Here is a 17,147-nt window from a genome sequence, read left to right as displayed (position 1 = left end):
CTAATTATGCATTTATTTAAAGTGTTTCTGCTGTTTCACTGCTATTTTAAATACAAATGTTAAATCGATGGAAGAATTCTGCAATAGTTCTGAAGGTTAGGATTTAAAAGCTGCTCTCTTTATTATTAAATCAATGACTTATTAGGCCTGTTCCAAAAACACATTTTGCTGGATGACAAATTGTCCCAGAAATGATTGTGATAAATGACATTATTCTCATTTCCAGATCCTTTTGAACTAAGATAAAATCATAATAAAAATGGCTTATTAACACACGTATATCCACTCAAAGATTAGAAATTAAAGGGATTTAAAAAAAAACAAAAAAAAAAACATTAAACACTGAAACCAGAAAACATTTTAAATATCCAAAATGGTAATAATTCAAATGGATTATGAAGTCTCTGTATCCACAATTGCATTTCAAAAACATAATTACTGAGGTTAGACAGGGAAAACAGGCAAAAGTGGCAGGTAGTGCAAACTAACGACTTCGTAGTGAGTGTCGAACGTTTCCATCTTTTCAGAAACATTAAAGTGGATCTTCACTTAAATGACCAAACGAAAATGATGGCGGCCATTTTCATTTTTCGTGGAATGAATTTATTTATTACTTATAGTGGCAATGAAACATTAAACACTTTTTATATCAGTAAAAAAATCTACCAGTGGATGTAGAACTTTTTAAATCAATATTCAGAAGTCATTGGCTTCAAACAAGCTCCTATATCTTGCAGAAAAGTTCCCTGCAAGTTAGTTTTTTACTACTAAGATATTTGCACTAGAAACTAAACCAAAATAGTTGGTAAGATTTTGTGTTTTTGCGGTGCAAGCCCCCTTGCGGCCACCCTTCCAGCTTTCAGGATCATTCGGTCTGATTTTTAAATCGTAACATCAACGAATTTCCAGGAAATGGAAGCGAAGCGTCTCTGCAGTATCTGTGAGGCAAAAGGTCGGTTGTTTAAACTGCAGTTTTTGGTTTTGCAGGGTGTTGAAATTTCCTGATGAGGCTGCAGACTTACCAAAACGGAAGAAAAAAAAAACCTGTGCTGGCATTAATAATGCATGCACTTCGACATCTCTAATGGAAAGAAGGAAGAACGAGTATTTACAAAACGCTCCGTGTAAACGCTCCAGAACATTACCGGCTCCGCTCTCGTTTACGCTCGCCTTCTAGAGTTATTACTGTAGGAGTCGGCTGAGCAGCGTCAGAGGAAAGGACCAGGAGAGGATGTTTGGGGGGGGTTTTCTTCTTTTCTACAACATCTCTTGACATTAACAATCCATGAAAGTGGCAAACCACAGAAAATGCATATAAAACCAAGCGAGTGTCAATAACTTTTTGTTGAGTGTTTTTACTCTTCAGATGTCGTTCAATCCCTGTTTTCTTTTTTTTTTTTTGTACCTAAGCTTTTTTCCACTTCCTCAGCTGCTTCCGTTTCCCCTCAGTCTGCATCGTCTCTGGAAGCTGAATCTTTTTCCATATTGTCCTGATTACTGCGGATCGCTCTCTGTAAAGCGCCTCATCCAGCGGTTTGAAATCTGTTAATCGATCCCGACATTGATTGCCGGCCGCCGTAGTGAGGTGACGACGGCTGTGGAGAGAGAGAGGAAGACAAATGAAAAAAAAGTGGATGGGTTTTAGGTTGGGGGCACGTGAGACGGTATGCGCACATGCAAAGAACAGGATGAAATGGAAGCAGAGGGAAGAGATGAAAGCGAGAGAGAGGGAGCACATGCATGAGACAGGAGGAGAGAGTGTTGCTGGTGTGTGTGAGTGTGTGCATGTGTGTGCAGAGCTGCGAGAGTGAATCAAATATTTGTAATTGCCAAGTTGAAGGTTGCCGGTTGCTGGTTTAATGGTTTGATGACTCTAATGGGCCTTTGTGTGCCATTTAGATATTGTTGTGGCTGAAAAGCTTTGGCAGACGCACATGACTCCTTCCTCCTGCTGAGAGACGACAAGCCAAGCAGGCCTCATGTGTCTGCGACAGCCACAAGACCTTTATTATATGTGTGCAGTAGTAATGAAAATATGAAATCAATTATTTTAAGCTTTAAAAAGATTTTTCCCACTGTTTTTTTGATCAGATATGACTTATTAATCACAGCACAGGGTTTCTCCCAGTGTATTGTAAGCCTGGCGGGCCACCAGGCTTTACTTGTGCCCCCACCAGGCTAAGCATTGCTTATTTATTTAAGTTTTTTAAGTGTTTGCATTTTTAAGACTTTATAGTTGGTGTTCAGGTGTTAATCTTCCAATAACACATAATTATCGAGTGATATTTTCAACTTTCCTGTCAACTTTAAACAGTTTTAACTCAAAAACACGGCGGGCCACTGGATGAATGACCCAACCACCAGGCTTAGCGAGTTTTCCTGGGGAAACCTTGACAGCAGCAGGGGGTGCACAGGTTTTAGAGGAAAATGTAGACTTTTCTGATTGTTGTTTGTTTTTGCTGTTAAAGTGCTAAATCAGCAGTTCTTCTTTGACAGTCGAGGATTATGTGCTGAAACTTTTTTCACAACAAAGGATTTGGTGTAAGGAGGGAGAAAATTGCAAAATCTGACTGAGTAGATCTGATTTTAAATAAACGATTCTCGACTTTGTACATTACTATCCCATTACTTACCCATTTGTCCATCCATAATATTAACAGGAAACCTTTGTATGTATATTTAAAAGAATAACTAAAAAAGAACTGGGATATCTGTAAATCTTTGACATTTCCATTTGACATAAAACTTATCGAGGAACCTTGTAAACACGCCACTGCCTGATTAAAAGCACAAACGTTTTCAGCCTTAACTGAATCTGAATAAATTCTTTATCTTTCATCTCTTCTATAAGTTGAACCCCCTTTTTTTTAATTGATGGACTCCATGATCAGTTAAAATGTTGAGTGTACATTAGCGGGAACTTGATAGGGCTCTGATTTACTTTGGCAGGCTGAATTGCAATGGCTGACGGCAGATAGCAAGGCTCAATTACACGCATGGGTTACTCTCTGCTGTGAATGTGCTGGTTGGTGAGCTACAGTTGGGATCCTGTACATCAATTAACAGCAATTACATGGCAATCCCAAGCAAAGAGAGCGAATCAGAAAACCAGCATCATAAACCAAAACAGAGATTTTAGCTTGTACCGCTGAAGCTAACTTGTAAACATTTTCCGGCAACTGGTTATACAAGAAGGGAAGGTGTGGAAAACGATCAATCCCTGGAGTGAAAATGGCAACCAACTTCCCTCCAGTTGTCCCAACAAACGCTAGAACGCCACCTGTTAGCAATAGCATTCCTCCATGCTAGCATCTTGGAAAGAGCGGTGAAAAACAAGGGAGGGTGGCATGCAGAGGACACGAGGGTTTTATGTGACGGCTTTTCAAAGCCAAAACAAGGTTCATTAGACATGCAGGGAAGAGCGGAAAAAGAGGAGCATGCAGATTGGCTTATTGTCTCAGCCTTTCTCCCAACATGTTGCGTCGTGGAGACATCCCTCTGCCGCCGTCACGCCTATAAAACAGATTAGAATTTGAATTTGAAGCCACACTAAATGCTCGCAGCTCTCCCAAGAGGAGGTTTGTAGCGAGCGATCGTGTTGCTCTTGAAGAGAGGGTGGTCCGCGTGAGTCAGGGAGGAGGAATCAGCGCTCAGACTCTCCTCAGGTTTTGCTTCTCTCCATCGTTTCATTGATTCGTAGCATTTGTCAAACCTTAGAGCTGCTTCTGTTGACCTCTGGTTCCCAGTGGCGTTGGGGAGTAGAACTACACGCTCATTGGGAAGTTGCGTTTGATATGAAACCACCAGCTAACTGTGGGACGTTTAGCTAAAATTGCAGGGCACTAAAAGATAGAGAGATGAAAGAGGAGTGAAGGCTGTTTTTTTCTTTTCATTTTTTTTTTTTTTTTTTTGGAGAGGATCGTTCTGCAGGTGGAGAAGTTTCACCTTTGACCAGGAGTGGCAGTGAAACCTTTCAGTGTTGCTCTGAAAACATCACAGAATCCAACACCTCCAATTTTATGATCTCTAAACTTTTTTTTCCCCACACTTTTTATACATCTTCTACAGGAAGGGCTGGAAAATTTAGAACGTCGTGAAAAAGTTTAATTTCTTGTTCCTAATTTCAGAAACTTGTATTACATTGATTCATTCACCTGGAGTGAAATATTGTAATTTTGATTTTTATGGGTTACAGATGATGAAAACCTATGTATCATCTCAGAAAATAAACATGAGGTCACATGATTTCTCACAAATAAACACTTTAAGACGGTTTTCTAATGCAGCAGAGACATTGACTACTCACAGCTACTCGACAGAAGCCAGACTTAACAGTATCATAACTATCTCCTTATTGGCTTCCTCCAGATCCTCACCTTGTTTAATTTGCACCTGTGTTACGTGTTGCAGATAAACTGTAGAATTGGGTGGGAGGGTGGATGAGACCGCCTGGATGTACAAAGATGTGTGTGTGTGCGTGTTTGTAGGACTGAATCCGTCTTTTTTTTTTTTTTGGAGTGTGAAGTGGTGAGAAACAGCCTCAGCACGACAATGGCTTTGTGCCTGCGACTGACGGCGCCGCTCAGGTGCCACCTGGGTCGCGTGATAGAGAGGAAGACGAAAAGAAAAAGAGTGAAGGAAACGGAAGAGGACGACGGGCAGAGATGGCATAAGTAGAGGTGAAAGAGCCGAGATTTAAGATTTATGGGAAAGTGAGAGCAAGAGATTGTGATCAGACGATATGACCAGAGCGCTGGAGATAGCGGCAGACAGACGCAGAGATTGGAGGGAAATAAATGGATTAATAACACCCCCGATTTGGTTGGATGTCCCTCCACCCCTCACTCCCTGACGCAGCTCGTCTCCGTCTCTTTTTCCTCTGATGCTCAGCACAAGCACCACCTTTCCCTGCCTCCTTTTCTCTTGCATCGAGGGACAGGAAGAAAGATGTCTGCCTGCGTGAGCGTGCTCGCCTCCCTGACTCCCTGAACCACTTTATGTCCGCCTCGGGACGCTGTGGTGAACCTCAGCGTCCACATAGCTTCCAACCAGAGCCATGCAACCTTTACTCCCCTCGCTGCTGCGGCACTCATTTGGTCTGATTTCATTTAGGGTAGGCTAATCTGTGGCCTGTAGTGGGATTGTGAAAAGTTGTTCTCTGAAGCAAATGGGATGTTTATTGGTTTAAACTGAAGAAATGATCTTTTCCAAAGTTCAATTTCTGCTTTGTTTTTGAATAAACAGGAAGACAAAGTTTCTCTTTTAAGCTATAGCTAGTCTGTGATGGAAAAGAGACCGCTCCAAAAGCAGGGCATCCTGGGTACATAGAACCAAAACAAACACTAGCAGGAGAAATTTCACCAAGGAAATGTTTTACCAAAGACGAAGAGAAATCCTACAAACGCTAAAATCTGATGCTACTTCATTCTTGTTTACATTTTGTGAAGAAAGAAGTTGCGCTCAGTGTCTTCTTCAGAGGTTTTTATGTCATTTCCTTCATTGGTTCTTTGTGCAGCGCCACCTCAGGTGAGGAGGTGAACGGTTTTCCAAAAGGTTTGAACCGTTTCACACATTGCAGTGTGAAAGCAAACTGCACCAGCTGAAAATGTTACAGATGATGGTCCCCAGTCAAACTAACTATCAGTTGTGAACATGTGTGGTTCACTATCTGGTCAATAATTTTTAAAAATCAAAATGACATCGAGTTTTATCAGGCTAGCTACCTAGCTTGCTTCCAGTGTGCATGCCTAGTTTTTTCACTTTTTCTCAAGTAATAACTACACACTTCAGTCTATTCTAATAGAATTTTATGTGACAGACCAAAAACAAATAAGTGGAAATGAACTTTTAAAATTATTTACAAATATAAATTTGAGAAGTTTGGCGTTCTTTATAGGCGACTGCGTCATACAGCGGGGAGACGGTACATATTTGTCATTTTAAATGGTTACATTTTACACTTTTTATAATCATGTTTTTTACATGTCAGATTCGATATTCTGATTAACAATAAACAACTTTGAACAAAATCCACTGTCCAGCCCTGCATTTGGGTTCAAGCATTTGATGAGGCATTAATCTGTAATATCCTACAGAATTCACTCATCCATTAGTTATCCCGTCTCCCATAATATTCATTTAGCGCCTCTCAGCAGCTGAAACTCGCACAAAACGTGAACAGCTGTGCGTTTCACTCGCTCACCTTTCCCCGCTGAGCCTCGTTCGCCTGGTTGTACGAGGCTCAGCCAGACTCGCTCAGTGACAGACCCATTAGCGGCCTACAAGGACCAGAGGACAAACAGGAGCAGCGGCACCAGACTGCCTCATTAGGTCCTCAGCTAAACTGGGAGCAGAAATGGGCCACGGAGAAACACTCGCTGGGTTATTTATTTATTTTGGCATTTGTGCTTCAGGTTGAGCCTCATCTGACACTTGATTTGATCCCCACCGCTTCTCTCATTTCTGTCTTTCCAGGTTTCAACACGTGTGACGTGTTGGGGTGGCTGCACGCGCGTCCCTTCGCTTTTCAGAGCCAGGTTGGGGCGGATTCAGCCCAACGCTTTAATGAAGACATGTCCGTTTTTAATTGAGACTTGAAAAGTACTTAAATAAGGTCACCGCTAATTAGATGACGCTCCGACAAATGTTCGAGCCAATTAAGCGTGTATGCGTTTGATTAAAGATAAGTAGGCTTGCTTGATAAAAGATGTGACGATGGGGCACGAGGAGAGGGAAACACAAGGAGACGAGGAGGCTGGGAGTGAGCTCAGGTTTAATTGAGGTAGAGATAATAATTGTGTGTGTGCGTGAAGTGTGGGGAGGGAGGCGGCTTGTTATCAATAATTTCGTGTGGTAATGGCGGCTTTATCACAGCTGAATATCGGCTGTGTTTGGATCATTTTCTGCTGCCGTTCTGCCGGTGAATGCCTGTGGCTGTGGCGAGTTTCTGTCTCCTTCCCACCGTCTTTCCAGTTCATATATTGAAGCGAAGGCCAGCTGTTCGTTCTCTCCTCACCTCCCACTCCAGTACTCTCTTTTATCATCCCTCCATCCTCTCTCTCTCCATCTCTCTCTCTTTCTTTCACGCTGGCTTTGCTCTCCATCAGGAAGTGCAGCAGCAGTCAATAGCAACAACCCCCTGTTCGAGTTCAAAGGATCCTTTATAGGCAGGACAGAAATATGCATTGCCAAAAACCCTCGCAGGGACAGACTCCATTGGCTCTACGGTTTACATTTTCTTATCTCTGTTTCTATCTCGCTTCCTCTTACGGGGGGGGGCGAAAAAAAAACAAACGATGTGCGTACAGCTCCAGAATGTAATCCAAGATTATGTGCCAAAATCACAGTTTGAATTGCCTTGCAAAAGTATTCATGTACCATGATCCTCTTCACATTCACATAGTACAATGGATGTTATTAGCATTTCTTGTGATTGACCAACACAAAGCAGAGTATAACAGATAAGGGGAGCTTTATCTTACAATTAAACATTTTAAGAAGGAGGTATTTTCCTGTATTTTTAATACTTGAGGCAGCCTTGGCTTTGTCTGGGGTAGACTTCATCCATCCATCAGGGGACACATTGACTAGGGCAGAGTTGTGGATCTCTGCAGCTCCTCCCGAGTCAACAGGGCCTTTTTGGCTGCTTTGCTGGGTGATGGTTGCCCTGCCTGGTCTGTTATGACCAGGTAGGTTTACCGTACTGCTGTTATTCAGATGATGGATTGAAGTGTGCTCTATTAGATCTCCAAAGAGCATTTAGTGCTTAAAACCTTTCAGCACATTGATTTCTTTCTTTAGGGGTATCACAGTATGCTGATGCATGCCACTTTTTAAAGGGGCAGTATTAAGTGTTTTCCAGGCACACGTTGCCATTTTACAGCACAATCAAGTAACTGTTACCTTCAGTTATTATAAAAATGCTTTATATATGTCTAACATGACTTTGTAATTTAACGCCTTGTAATTGGGCGTCTGTCTCTTTAAGAAATCTTTGCTCTGTCTGAAACTCCGCCTTCAGGAAGTCACCATCTATTAACCCTTTAACAACGTTTTTATGAGCGTTTCATTGGGAAGTAGCTCCTATAATGAACTCAGAAGGAACACAGTTCCACCAGGCGTTTGCTAATTGCTGCTGGCTAGTCTGAAGGAGCTGCTCTGTGAGGCAGAAGCTCAGAAGCTTGGAAACCGCAGCTCCGACGAGGAGCGCTATGTCCACTTAGGCGTTTTGTACAGCTGAATGGTTGCCATGGGAGATTAAGGGATTTCTCAAACATGAATGTAAGAATCAAAGCAACATTCCTGGTATGTTTTGGTAAAGAGAATGACATTATAACATGATGTAAAGCTAAAAATAAGTCATTTTTACATAAAATTACCCCTTTAAGGTTTTTATTTGTGTGAAAAACTACCTGACCTTTTGTTCATGTCCTTCTCTGTTGATGTCCTGTTTCATTGTTCTGTGTGAACATGAACTGATCGCAGCACAGATCACACAAACGTTGTTTTTTCATTGATTTTTAACTTGACACACACTGTTTGCCAGCCAGGGTCAAGTGAAAATGAAGTGTTCACTCTTTATACTTAGCCTAACCTCTCACAGCTTGACCACTATATACTGCAACCATAAAGTTGCTGCTCACTTTCTCCTGGCAACCGGCGCATAACCCAAAGCAATAAAACCTTCATCAGCTGAAATGACGTCCCATTCACGGCCCCTCTGATGTGACATTTAGGCACATCGGCACACAGCGCTGAAGACGGAATGTTGAACCTCGACCCATACCGTCCCGCCTTCCCTCTCGCTTTCACTATGCGCTCATTGTACGGCACTCTCTCCCGTTAAGCAGCTCCTCTCACGGCGTTTTACTGCATCGTTACAAGTGCTGAGGCTCATCATGATTCATCATTCACGGCACGTTTGAGTCGCGCTACACCTTTCGTAGATGCGTTTGTGCACGTGCTCGCACTCTGCTGGCAGTGTGCAGATGTCGTAAGTTTGAGACCGCTCAAATATGCGCGCGTGTTTGTGTGTGTTTCTTTTGCATATTTCAGAGGAAGAGTGTGGCAGCCAATCTGGTTCTTTGGTAGCCAGTGATGTGACGCTGTGTGTGTAATTGAAATACCTGAGCTATCGACTTTCCCTGGCCTTCAAGTTGAATAAGTGCTCTAGGAGTGTGTGAGTGCGCTCATTTGAAGGCTCTGGGGCAGAGACAGCAACTACAGCGCACCATGGCCCATCAACCATGAACTACCACACACACACACACACACACACACACACACACACACACGCACACACACACCAAACTGCCTGAGTGAAGTCGCCCGGCCCCCTCCACCACATTCTTGAAATTAAACAAAATTGGTGTCAAACATTCATGTTATGTTTGCGCAGCAAGACTTTTTTGTATGTGCTGCTATCATTTTAAGTGTTACCCGATGTCATCAAACATCAGTTTTATTGATTTTGTTAGCGGTGGAGGGCGGAAGGCAAGTTGATGTCTGGCGATCTCTGGAAACTTTTTTTTTGTGTAAATCTTAAAAGTTATAACAGCAGAAACCAAAATTTTTGCTGCACAAACTTAGCATAGTTGGTTGACACCATATTTCGTTTGACTTTGTGAATGTGGACTGATTGGTTGAACTTTGATGACCTCTGAAAACATTTACTAATGTCTTTTAAAATGATAGCGGCACAAATAAAAACAGCTATTTATGTCAATTTTGTCAATGTTATCTTGGAGAAGACGTTGATCTCTGGTGACCTTTGGAAACGTCTTCACAAACCACAAACACAATTTTTTTTGCTTCACAAATGTAGCATAACTGATTAACACCACATTTTGTTTGATTTTGTAAACGTGAACTTGGTGTCTGACCATTGATTAACCTTTGATTAAACATTGATTAATGTCTTTAAAACATTAGCGCCACAAACAAAAACGTTTGACAGCAACTTCACTCATGTCAATAAACTTAGCGTCTTACTTTAACTCAAGGCTGTGAATTATGAATGAAAACACACCTGTGTTCATGATTATAAAGCTCAGTGGAGACACGGAGAGCTTTCTGTCCTGCAGCACAGAGGAGGACACCCGCGTCCCGCTTCTGTCCCCCCGTCTGACAGCGGCTGTCCTCCGCGGTCGGGCGGCTCAGGCTAAGTCGCCTTCCCTCTCTGTGTAAGCGCCTGGCCGACTGCCTGACACCCACACACCCTCACACGCAGTTACACACACACTTCCTCCAGCGACTCCTGGCTCTCTGCCACTCGCCCCGCTCCATGCAGGACCACAACCATCTGCCGGCACGGCCCTCTGTCTCTCTCTCTCTCTCTCTCTCTCTCTCTCTCTCTCTCTCTCTCTCTCTCTCCTCCATTCATCCCATTGTCACCACATTGTCCTCTGTTCGTCTCCCTCTGGAGGCTTCACATCTCTGCTGCCCCCCTTTTATTGGACATTTCTATCTTTTTATTCTCGCTTTAGTTTATTTCCTCTCTCTCTTTTTGTCGCTTCCACCGAGCATCCACTCTGCCCCATCATGTGGCGTAGCTGTGTATTGTTTTCCGTGTACAGTAGCCAGCGCTGACGTCAGGTGGCGGCCCGATTAAAGCCGTCCTGGCCGGCTTCCTGCGTCTGGCCGGGCGGCTCTCTGGCCTTTCTGCCCCTCTGGGAGTTTTAATACTCGCTAATCGATCACTTTGTGCCAGCAGAGGTGATAATGTGGCCAAACCCTAATTGTTGTAGCTGTAAATGAAGAGCAGCGTTGTGCAGGACTTAATTTCAGTCGACTGACTCGCAGCCCCGTCCTCAGGATTCCTGTGCAGTTTGGAGGAAAGACTGGAATTGGTTTCAGTATTTTCCTGCTCTGGATGCTTATTATTTTTTAATCATAATAAGTATGATTAAAACATTTTTTTGGTATTTATTTCCTGTTCCACAGTTTAAATGTTGTGTCCTTCCTCCCATTCATACTGTCATCCTTTTCTAAGCTTTTTTACTCCCTTTTATGCTTCCTTATTTCCTTCATTCCTCAGTGCACACTTCCTACAGTGCATGCTTCATTTAGTCATTTATTTATTTCTTGTGTTCTCTCTTCCCTCCTACTTTCCTCATATTCCTCCTTCACCTTGTATCCTTCCATCCTTCCTCTTGTATTTCCTTCTTTTCTTTCTTTCTTTCTTTCTTTAATGTCCACCACTTCTTTCCCTGCTTCCTTCCTCGTGCCCATAATACCTTCTTCATGTCTTTCTTTGTACACGTCCTCATGTTTTTGCTTCCTCCTTTTTTTCCTCAGTTCTTCATTCATTACTTTTTCGTCTTTTATTAATTGAATCATTTTTTAATTTATTTATTCCTGGTTTTCTCCTCCTTTCTTTCCATCCTTCCTTCCTCATGCATTTATTTGATCCTTCCTTCCCTTGATTGTGACCTTCCTCACTTGTGAACTTCCTCAGTTTCATCTTACTGTTTTCCCTCCCTCTCTTCCTTATTTTTTCTTTCCTTCCTTCTCTCCTGCTGCCATCCTTCCTTCAATCCTTACTTCCATCTTTCTTCTCTTCCCTGCTTCCTATCTTATCCCTCCTTTCTTCTTTTTTCTCCTTTCATCCTTCCTTACTATTTGCCTCCTTTCTTTTTTCTTCCTTCCTTCTTTCCATTCTTCAATCCTTCTTCTCTCCCTTAGTTCCTATCTCACTCCATCCTTCCTCCCTCCCTTCCTTCCTTCTTTCCTTTCTTCTTTCTTTCTGTCCTTCCTTCCTCATATACTTGCTCTTGTCCTTCCCTTCCTGTGTCCCTGTCCTTTCATTTTGATTAAATTGTGTCCGTATTTGTTATTTTCTTTTTCTCCTGTATACTTTTTCCCCTTTTTCTTTCCTTCCTTCTTTGGTCAGCCCTCTTGTTCTCCTCTCCTTCCTTCCTCTCCTTCCTTCCGGTTTTCTGTTTTTGCGGCTCTTCTCGCTCCTCTCCAGCCTAATAAAAATTCCTCAGTCCTCCGGTCTCAGTGTGTCAGGCGGCGCTTTAATACCGCTCTTATGAAGAGAGATACGGCGAGAGGAACCCAGGGGAATCGGCGAGGCGGGGGCGCGTGGCGACGAGGACGCTCTGTGGAGGATAACGGGGGGGAGGGAAGCGGGCGAGTCTGGAAATTCAATTATAAGTGTGCCCTGGCCGTGATTCCAGTGGTATTAATGGGTACAGCAGAGCGGGAAAAGAGATAGAGATGGATGAAGAATGAGGGGAGGGAGAGGAAAAAAAGAGGATGAACAGAGAGGAATGGAGGAATGCATTGAAGTGAAAATGGGAAGATGATGCAAGGTCAGTGCTTGTGTGTCATTATATCTTCATCTTAAGGAAGCTGCCAGTGAAGCAAGCTGCCAGATAACACACAATCACCTTATTATGAGGCTGTGTTCTTATTTAAACGTTTAAATTACCTGACTTGAACCTAAATTGAATGAAACATGTCAAATCGTTGCTGAAGCCCTGATGAGAGGGAACCCGAGTCGATGTAAATCTACCTCTGTGATCAGGGAGGTCCAGGTTAGAGAGAGACGTCAGAGCTTTGAAAGTGGAAATATGTTCTGAAGAAATGGCCAGACCTGTTTTAGATAACCCCGCCATTTCTTCACTGTAATCAAACAGTGATTACTTCCTCAGATAAGGCTTATTCACTGTAGCTTTAAGAGCAAAGCAGGCTAATACCATTTTAGAAACCCTTTAAATCACTTACAGTCTGTAAAAATGACCAAACTCCATATTTAAAACGGAGAGTGTGAACCATTGGGGGTTGTGCTTCGTTTTTCCACATACGTCTTCAGTTTTGGTGGAATTTGCACTTGAGGTTAGATTTGAATAATTTAAAACCCAGATTAGCAGATGGTGTATTTTTAATTTACCATGTTTGTACATAAACCATTAAATGCATTAAAAAAAGAATAGTTTGAAGGGCACACATTGTCATTTTTACAACCTTTTCTTTCCAATTTTATTTGTGCTTGGAGCTCCAGATAGTACTATTTATTTTCAAGTTGTGATAGAAACGCCTCCAGCTCGAATCAAATGTTTGCTCATAATTCATCCAGAGATGGAAAAAAGTCAGGAGAGTTGGTACCTGAGACCTATAAAACCGGCACCCTGCCTAGAAGTTAAAACACTGTTTGGTAAGTCCGGTCGGATTGTGATTCCACAACAATAAACACACAGCAAACAGGCACATGTAGTAGTTCTCTCTTTTTGTCCAAAGAACCGGAGGCTGGTTTATATTATTTAGGACGCACAGTTTTATAAAACATAACAGTAGTAAATGGAAGCTGCTGAAAGTCTCACCTTTCTCAGTCCTTATTTTACTTGTTGCAGTTATGTTGTATATTTTATTAATGTAGCGGTCTGCCATAGCATTTAACTCCTGTGTCCATCTATACTTTCTCTTCAATCTCCAGATGTGGTGATTGGGAAGAAAGTCATTCATTTGGCTCAGACACTGAGAAAAGTAGAGGAATATTTGGAGAGGACAATAATGTGAGCCACAGAGGTTTGAAAGTAAAAGACTTCAGAAAACAAAGCTTTTTCTTAGCTGGGAAACTTTATGCTCACAAACGACCCATTCTTACCTCAATAGTTTGGCAGCTAACAGTGTTACATGTGGGGGATGGACTGAGTTATGCCCTCATCTCTCAGTACTGGGTCGTTTCTTATCTTTTATTCAAAAATGTAGTTGCTTCATAACTCTGGAGCAAAACTCTGTTTTGGTGGGTGTGGAGAAAAATGCCCCTCTTACTCAATTATTATCATAAACCTTACCTCTTTTTCTTGGCTAGAGGATATTTGGGTAAAGTAAGAACGCTCACTCAGTGGCTTTCTGTGTTCTGAAAACACATCCACTGGACATATTCCTGCTAGAAAGGTATTTTTTTGTTGTTTTTGTCAAGAAAATAATTTATTTTCTGGTCATACCAATTCTTTGAGTGATAGTGAAGATCCAAAAGATCTTTCATGCCAAGCAAGTGTTTAAAAATGACTCAGCTGCTTTAAAAATCAGAAGAATTTCCGATTGCAGTTCATGTTTCACACTTTTTCTTTTACTTTTAATGTAAATCTGAAGCATTTGTTCATAAAGAACGCGCTTTATGCTCAATTCTTCTTCATTCAGCCAGTGACACGTTACTCTCTAGTGAAGCCTAGTGTTCAGGAGGGGAACCGCAGCGACAGGTGAATCAGTCACTGCAGTTTGCGCTGAGCGTTTTATTCTGAAAGAACCTTGAAGACGGTTCATCGCCTCCTTCGAATGCACAAAACAGTGAAAACAATGAATTGGCCTCGTCTGCAGCACGGCTTTCCAGGAAAACCAACATGCTACTGTACATCGAGTACACATGAGTTTGACTCTTAACACAGTGACTCACATACACAACAGCAACCTGATGATGCAGAGCTGCAGGACCGTGTCTAGACTAGTAGTTCTCACCTCCTCCTCTTCTTCTGTCTGGCTCAGCGATCTGGTGCCAACACCGGTCGCACACTCAGGCTCGAAGAGAAGTGTTTAAGAAATGTTTGCTCAAGAGTCTGTTAGGTGGCACAGCTTATTTATTTGGTGCATGTTCTCTATCTGTCAAGCTGAGATTTAACACTTCCTGGGGGAGGGGACGTGGCCTGTGAACGTTTTGAATTTCCTTTGCAGTTTCTGCCGTGGTTGCTCGTTCACTTTCTCGAAGCTCGCATCTTTTTTTTCCCGGCTAGAGGATATTTGGGTAAAATCGCTCACTTCAACGTGTGCGATGTCTAATATATTATCTAATCTAACATTAAACAGACTACACTGAAATCGGTTTGTTGGTTGTGATGAAACAAACCGATGGAAGCGGCTGATGAGATTAAAGACAGCAGCTTTGAGTCCACAGAATTCGTTCCAGCCACAAACTCATTAAAGGCGTCATAAAGGGAACTAATGAAAATCATGACCGGTATCATTACAAGTCCACAGGAGTCCTCTTGTCGCTCTCCTCGGTGTGCCACAGAAGAAAGGCGGCTAAATTAATGTTCTCTCCAATAATGTTACGAAACCTGCCACTGTCCTTTAAGTCGTGGCCGTCCTCCTCTGTGTGCAGTGCCAGCTAAATTAAAGTCCAGGCCAGTGCCGTGCGCCGTTGCGCAACCGTTTACACTCTGTCTTTGTTTTCTTGTTATTGCCAGGACGACAACTCCATGTTCTTTCAGTTTGGCCCCTCCATCGAGCAGCAGGCGTCTGTCATCCTCAACATCATGGAGGAGTACGACTGGTACATCTTCTCCATCGTCACAACGTACTACCCCGGTTACCAGGACTTCGTCACCAAGGTAACGCCGAGGATCATGAATGTACAGTATTAACACTCCCTTGATCTTTTTATTACTTTGTCTAATATATAATGAGCTTCAAAGTATTTTAGTGAGACGATATGTCACACGTGTCCAGCTCAAGTCCCTGTGACCAAATTTGGTCCATCATTGCTTTTTTTGTGGCCTTTTATATTCTAGATGCTAAATTACTTCAACCAATCACTCCGGTTTTTCACAGTTCCCTGGAAATTCACACAAAATCAACAGATCATCACATTTTTTTCAAGCTATTTGTGAGCTAGCTTTGAGTTTGCTGAAAAATTTCCCCAAAAACACCTGCAGGTGGCATTATTTCTTACTTTTACGACACATTTTCCTCCTCCTTACTTGAGATCCAGCTATAGTTTGTGATTGATATGATGAGTAACAAAAAAAAATCTAATTTTATACATCTATAAGTGTAAATATTGCAAAATTCCTTACAAATATTTCTAAATTAGCACCATAAAATCTGCGATTTTGACTGCAAAAAGAACCACCAAAAAAATTACAACATTCTGGAGGGACTGTAAAATCTTATTTAATTAATAAAACAAAATAAAACATGGTCGTCATTTTGGTTTGGGGTACTTTTGCCCCTTTTCAGGTTTCATTTTGCACCTAAAACTTGTCATTTTGTGCCTCCCTACTTCTATTTGCTACACATAAATGTCTTTTCATTAAACATGGATGATTATAAAAGTCCTAAAATTTCATGTGGATTCTAATATAATCTAATGTAATTATATTAAATGCTGTTTATTTCGACTCCGATCCGGTCCAGCTCACTTCTATGAAATACGGTGAATTAAAACACCTAATCAGACTGAAGGAACCCCTCAGGGAGATTCTGCTGGCAGATATTATTTATTGGAGTTTATTATAACCATATTTCCTTACAGCAGACTCAGTAGATTATAGAAAATGAAAGGAAAATGTTGGTCCACTTGTGAAGTGTAAGGATTTTCTACCTTCCACTTTACATTTATGCACTACTTTGTTTTGATAATTTACATAAAATACAAAATGTTTGTTGTTTGTACTGTGACAAGATGTGAAAAAGGTTGAAGCTTTTGCGACGTATTCCCGGATTTTCTTTAAAAATAAGAAATCTTCAAAGCAGCCAGATGTTTGTTTGGCGCCTGTCAGCTGGTCTCTTGTGATCGTCACCCGGAAGACTTTTCAACCCTCATGTTTGCCATGTAGAAATATAATTAGCATCATTTCTCACTTTCTTAATGCATCTAACACATTTCTTAATGTGTTGACATGTAATAAATCCACCTGCTTAAAACTGAGGCATTACCACAATGACGTCTCAAAGTAACAACAAGTTTGCACACACAAAATAAAAAATATATCAACATTTTTTTCCCCACACAGTCAGAAGTTCAATCAGATGAAACTTTTCTTTTGGGCTTTCCCTTATTTTTTAGAGATATTAATCATTATCATTATGTATGTAAACTTCTCATTTTGAAGACGTTGATAATAAAATCTTATTATTGTTGCATTCAGAAAATATAAGTAATTTTGGTAATCCTAACTAACCTAAAACGACAGACGTTTGGTCTGATTTAGCTTCAAACCGTTGGGAGAAAAAGGTTTGGGTGTTTTTTTATTAGACGCATATAAACTTCTGTCTTCAACTGTAAGACATAAAACCGTCCCAGGAAAGAATTATGGAAATGTAATACTGTAGCTATTTTCTACTTTCATATAAGTGTCAAAACAGTGCAAAACAAATATTTGTAACCAGTGTTCAGGTTATGTTCAGCTTTGACTGATTAGACT

General features: G+C 41.6%; 1 protein-coding gene across 1 annotated transcript in view; it reads left to right on the top strand.

Annotated features, from left to right (window-relative positions):
- The window catches only part of grin2ba (glutamate receptor, ionotropic, N-methyl D-aspartate 2B, genome duplicate a), a 124,491-nt gene that overhangs the window by 33,137 nt on the left and 74,207 nt on the right, over positions 1–17,147 (top strand). Inside the window, exon 2 of the mRNA XM_088008152.1 lies at positions 15,189–15,332. Within this exon, the coding sequence (XP_087864278.1) occupies positions 15,189–15,332 (144 nt within the window). The remainder of the gene's footprint in view (positions 1–15,188; positions 15,333–17,147) is intronic.

This window comes from Poecilia mexicana, unplaced genomic scaffold, assembly GCF_051168715.1.
Source record: "Poecilia mexicana isolate PSO_F unplaced genomic scaffold, ASM5116871v1 scaffold_8, whole genome shotgun sequence".
Taxonomy (NCBI): Eukaryota; Metazoa; Chordata; class Actinopteri; order Cyprinodontiformes; family Poeciliidae; genus Poecilia; species Poecilia mexicana.
This window is presented reverse-complemented; position numbering and strand designations above follow the sequence as displayed.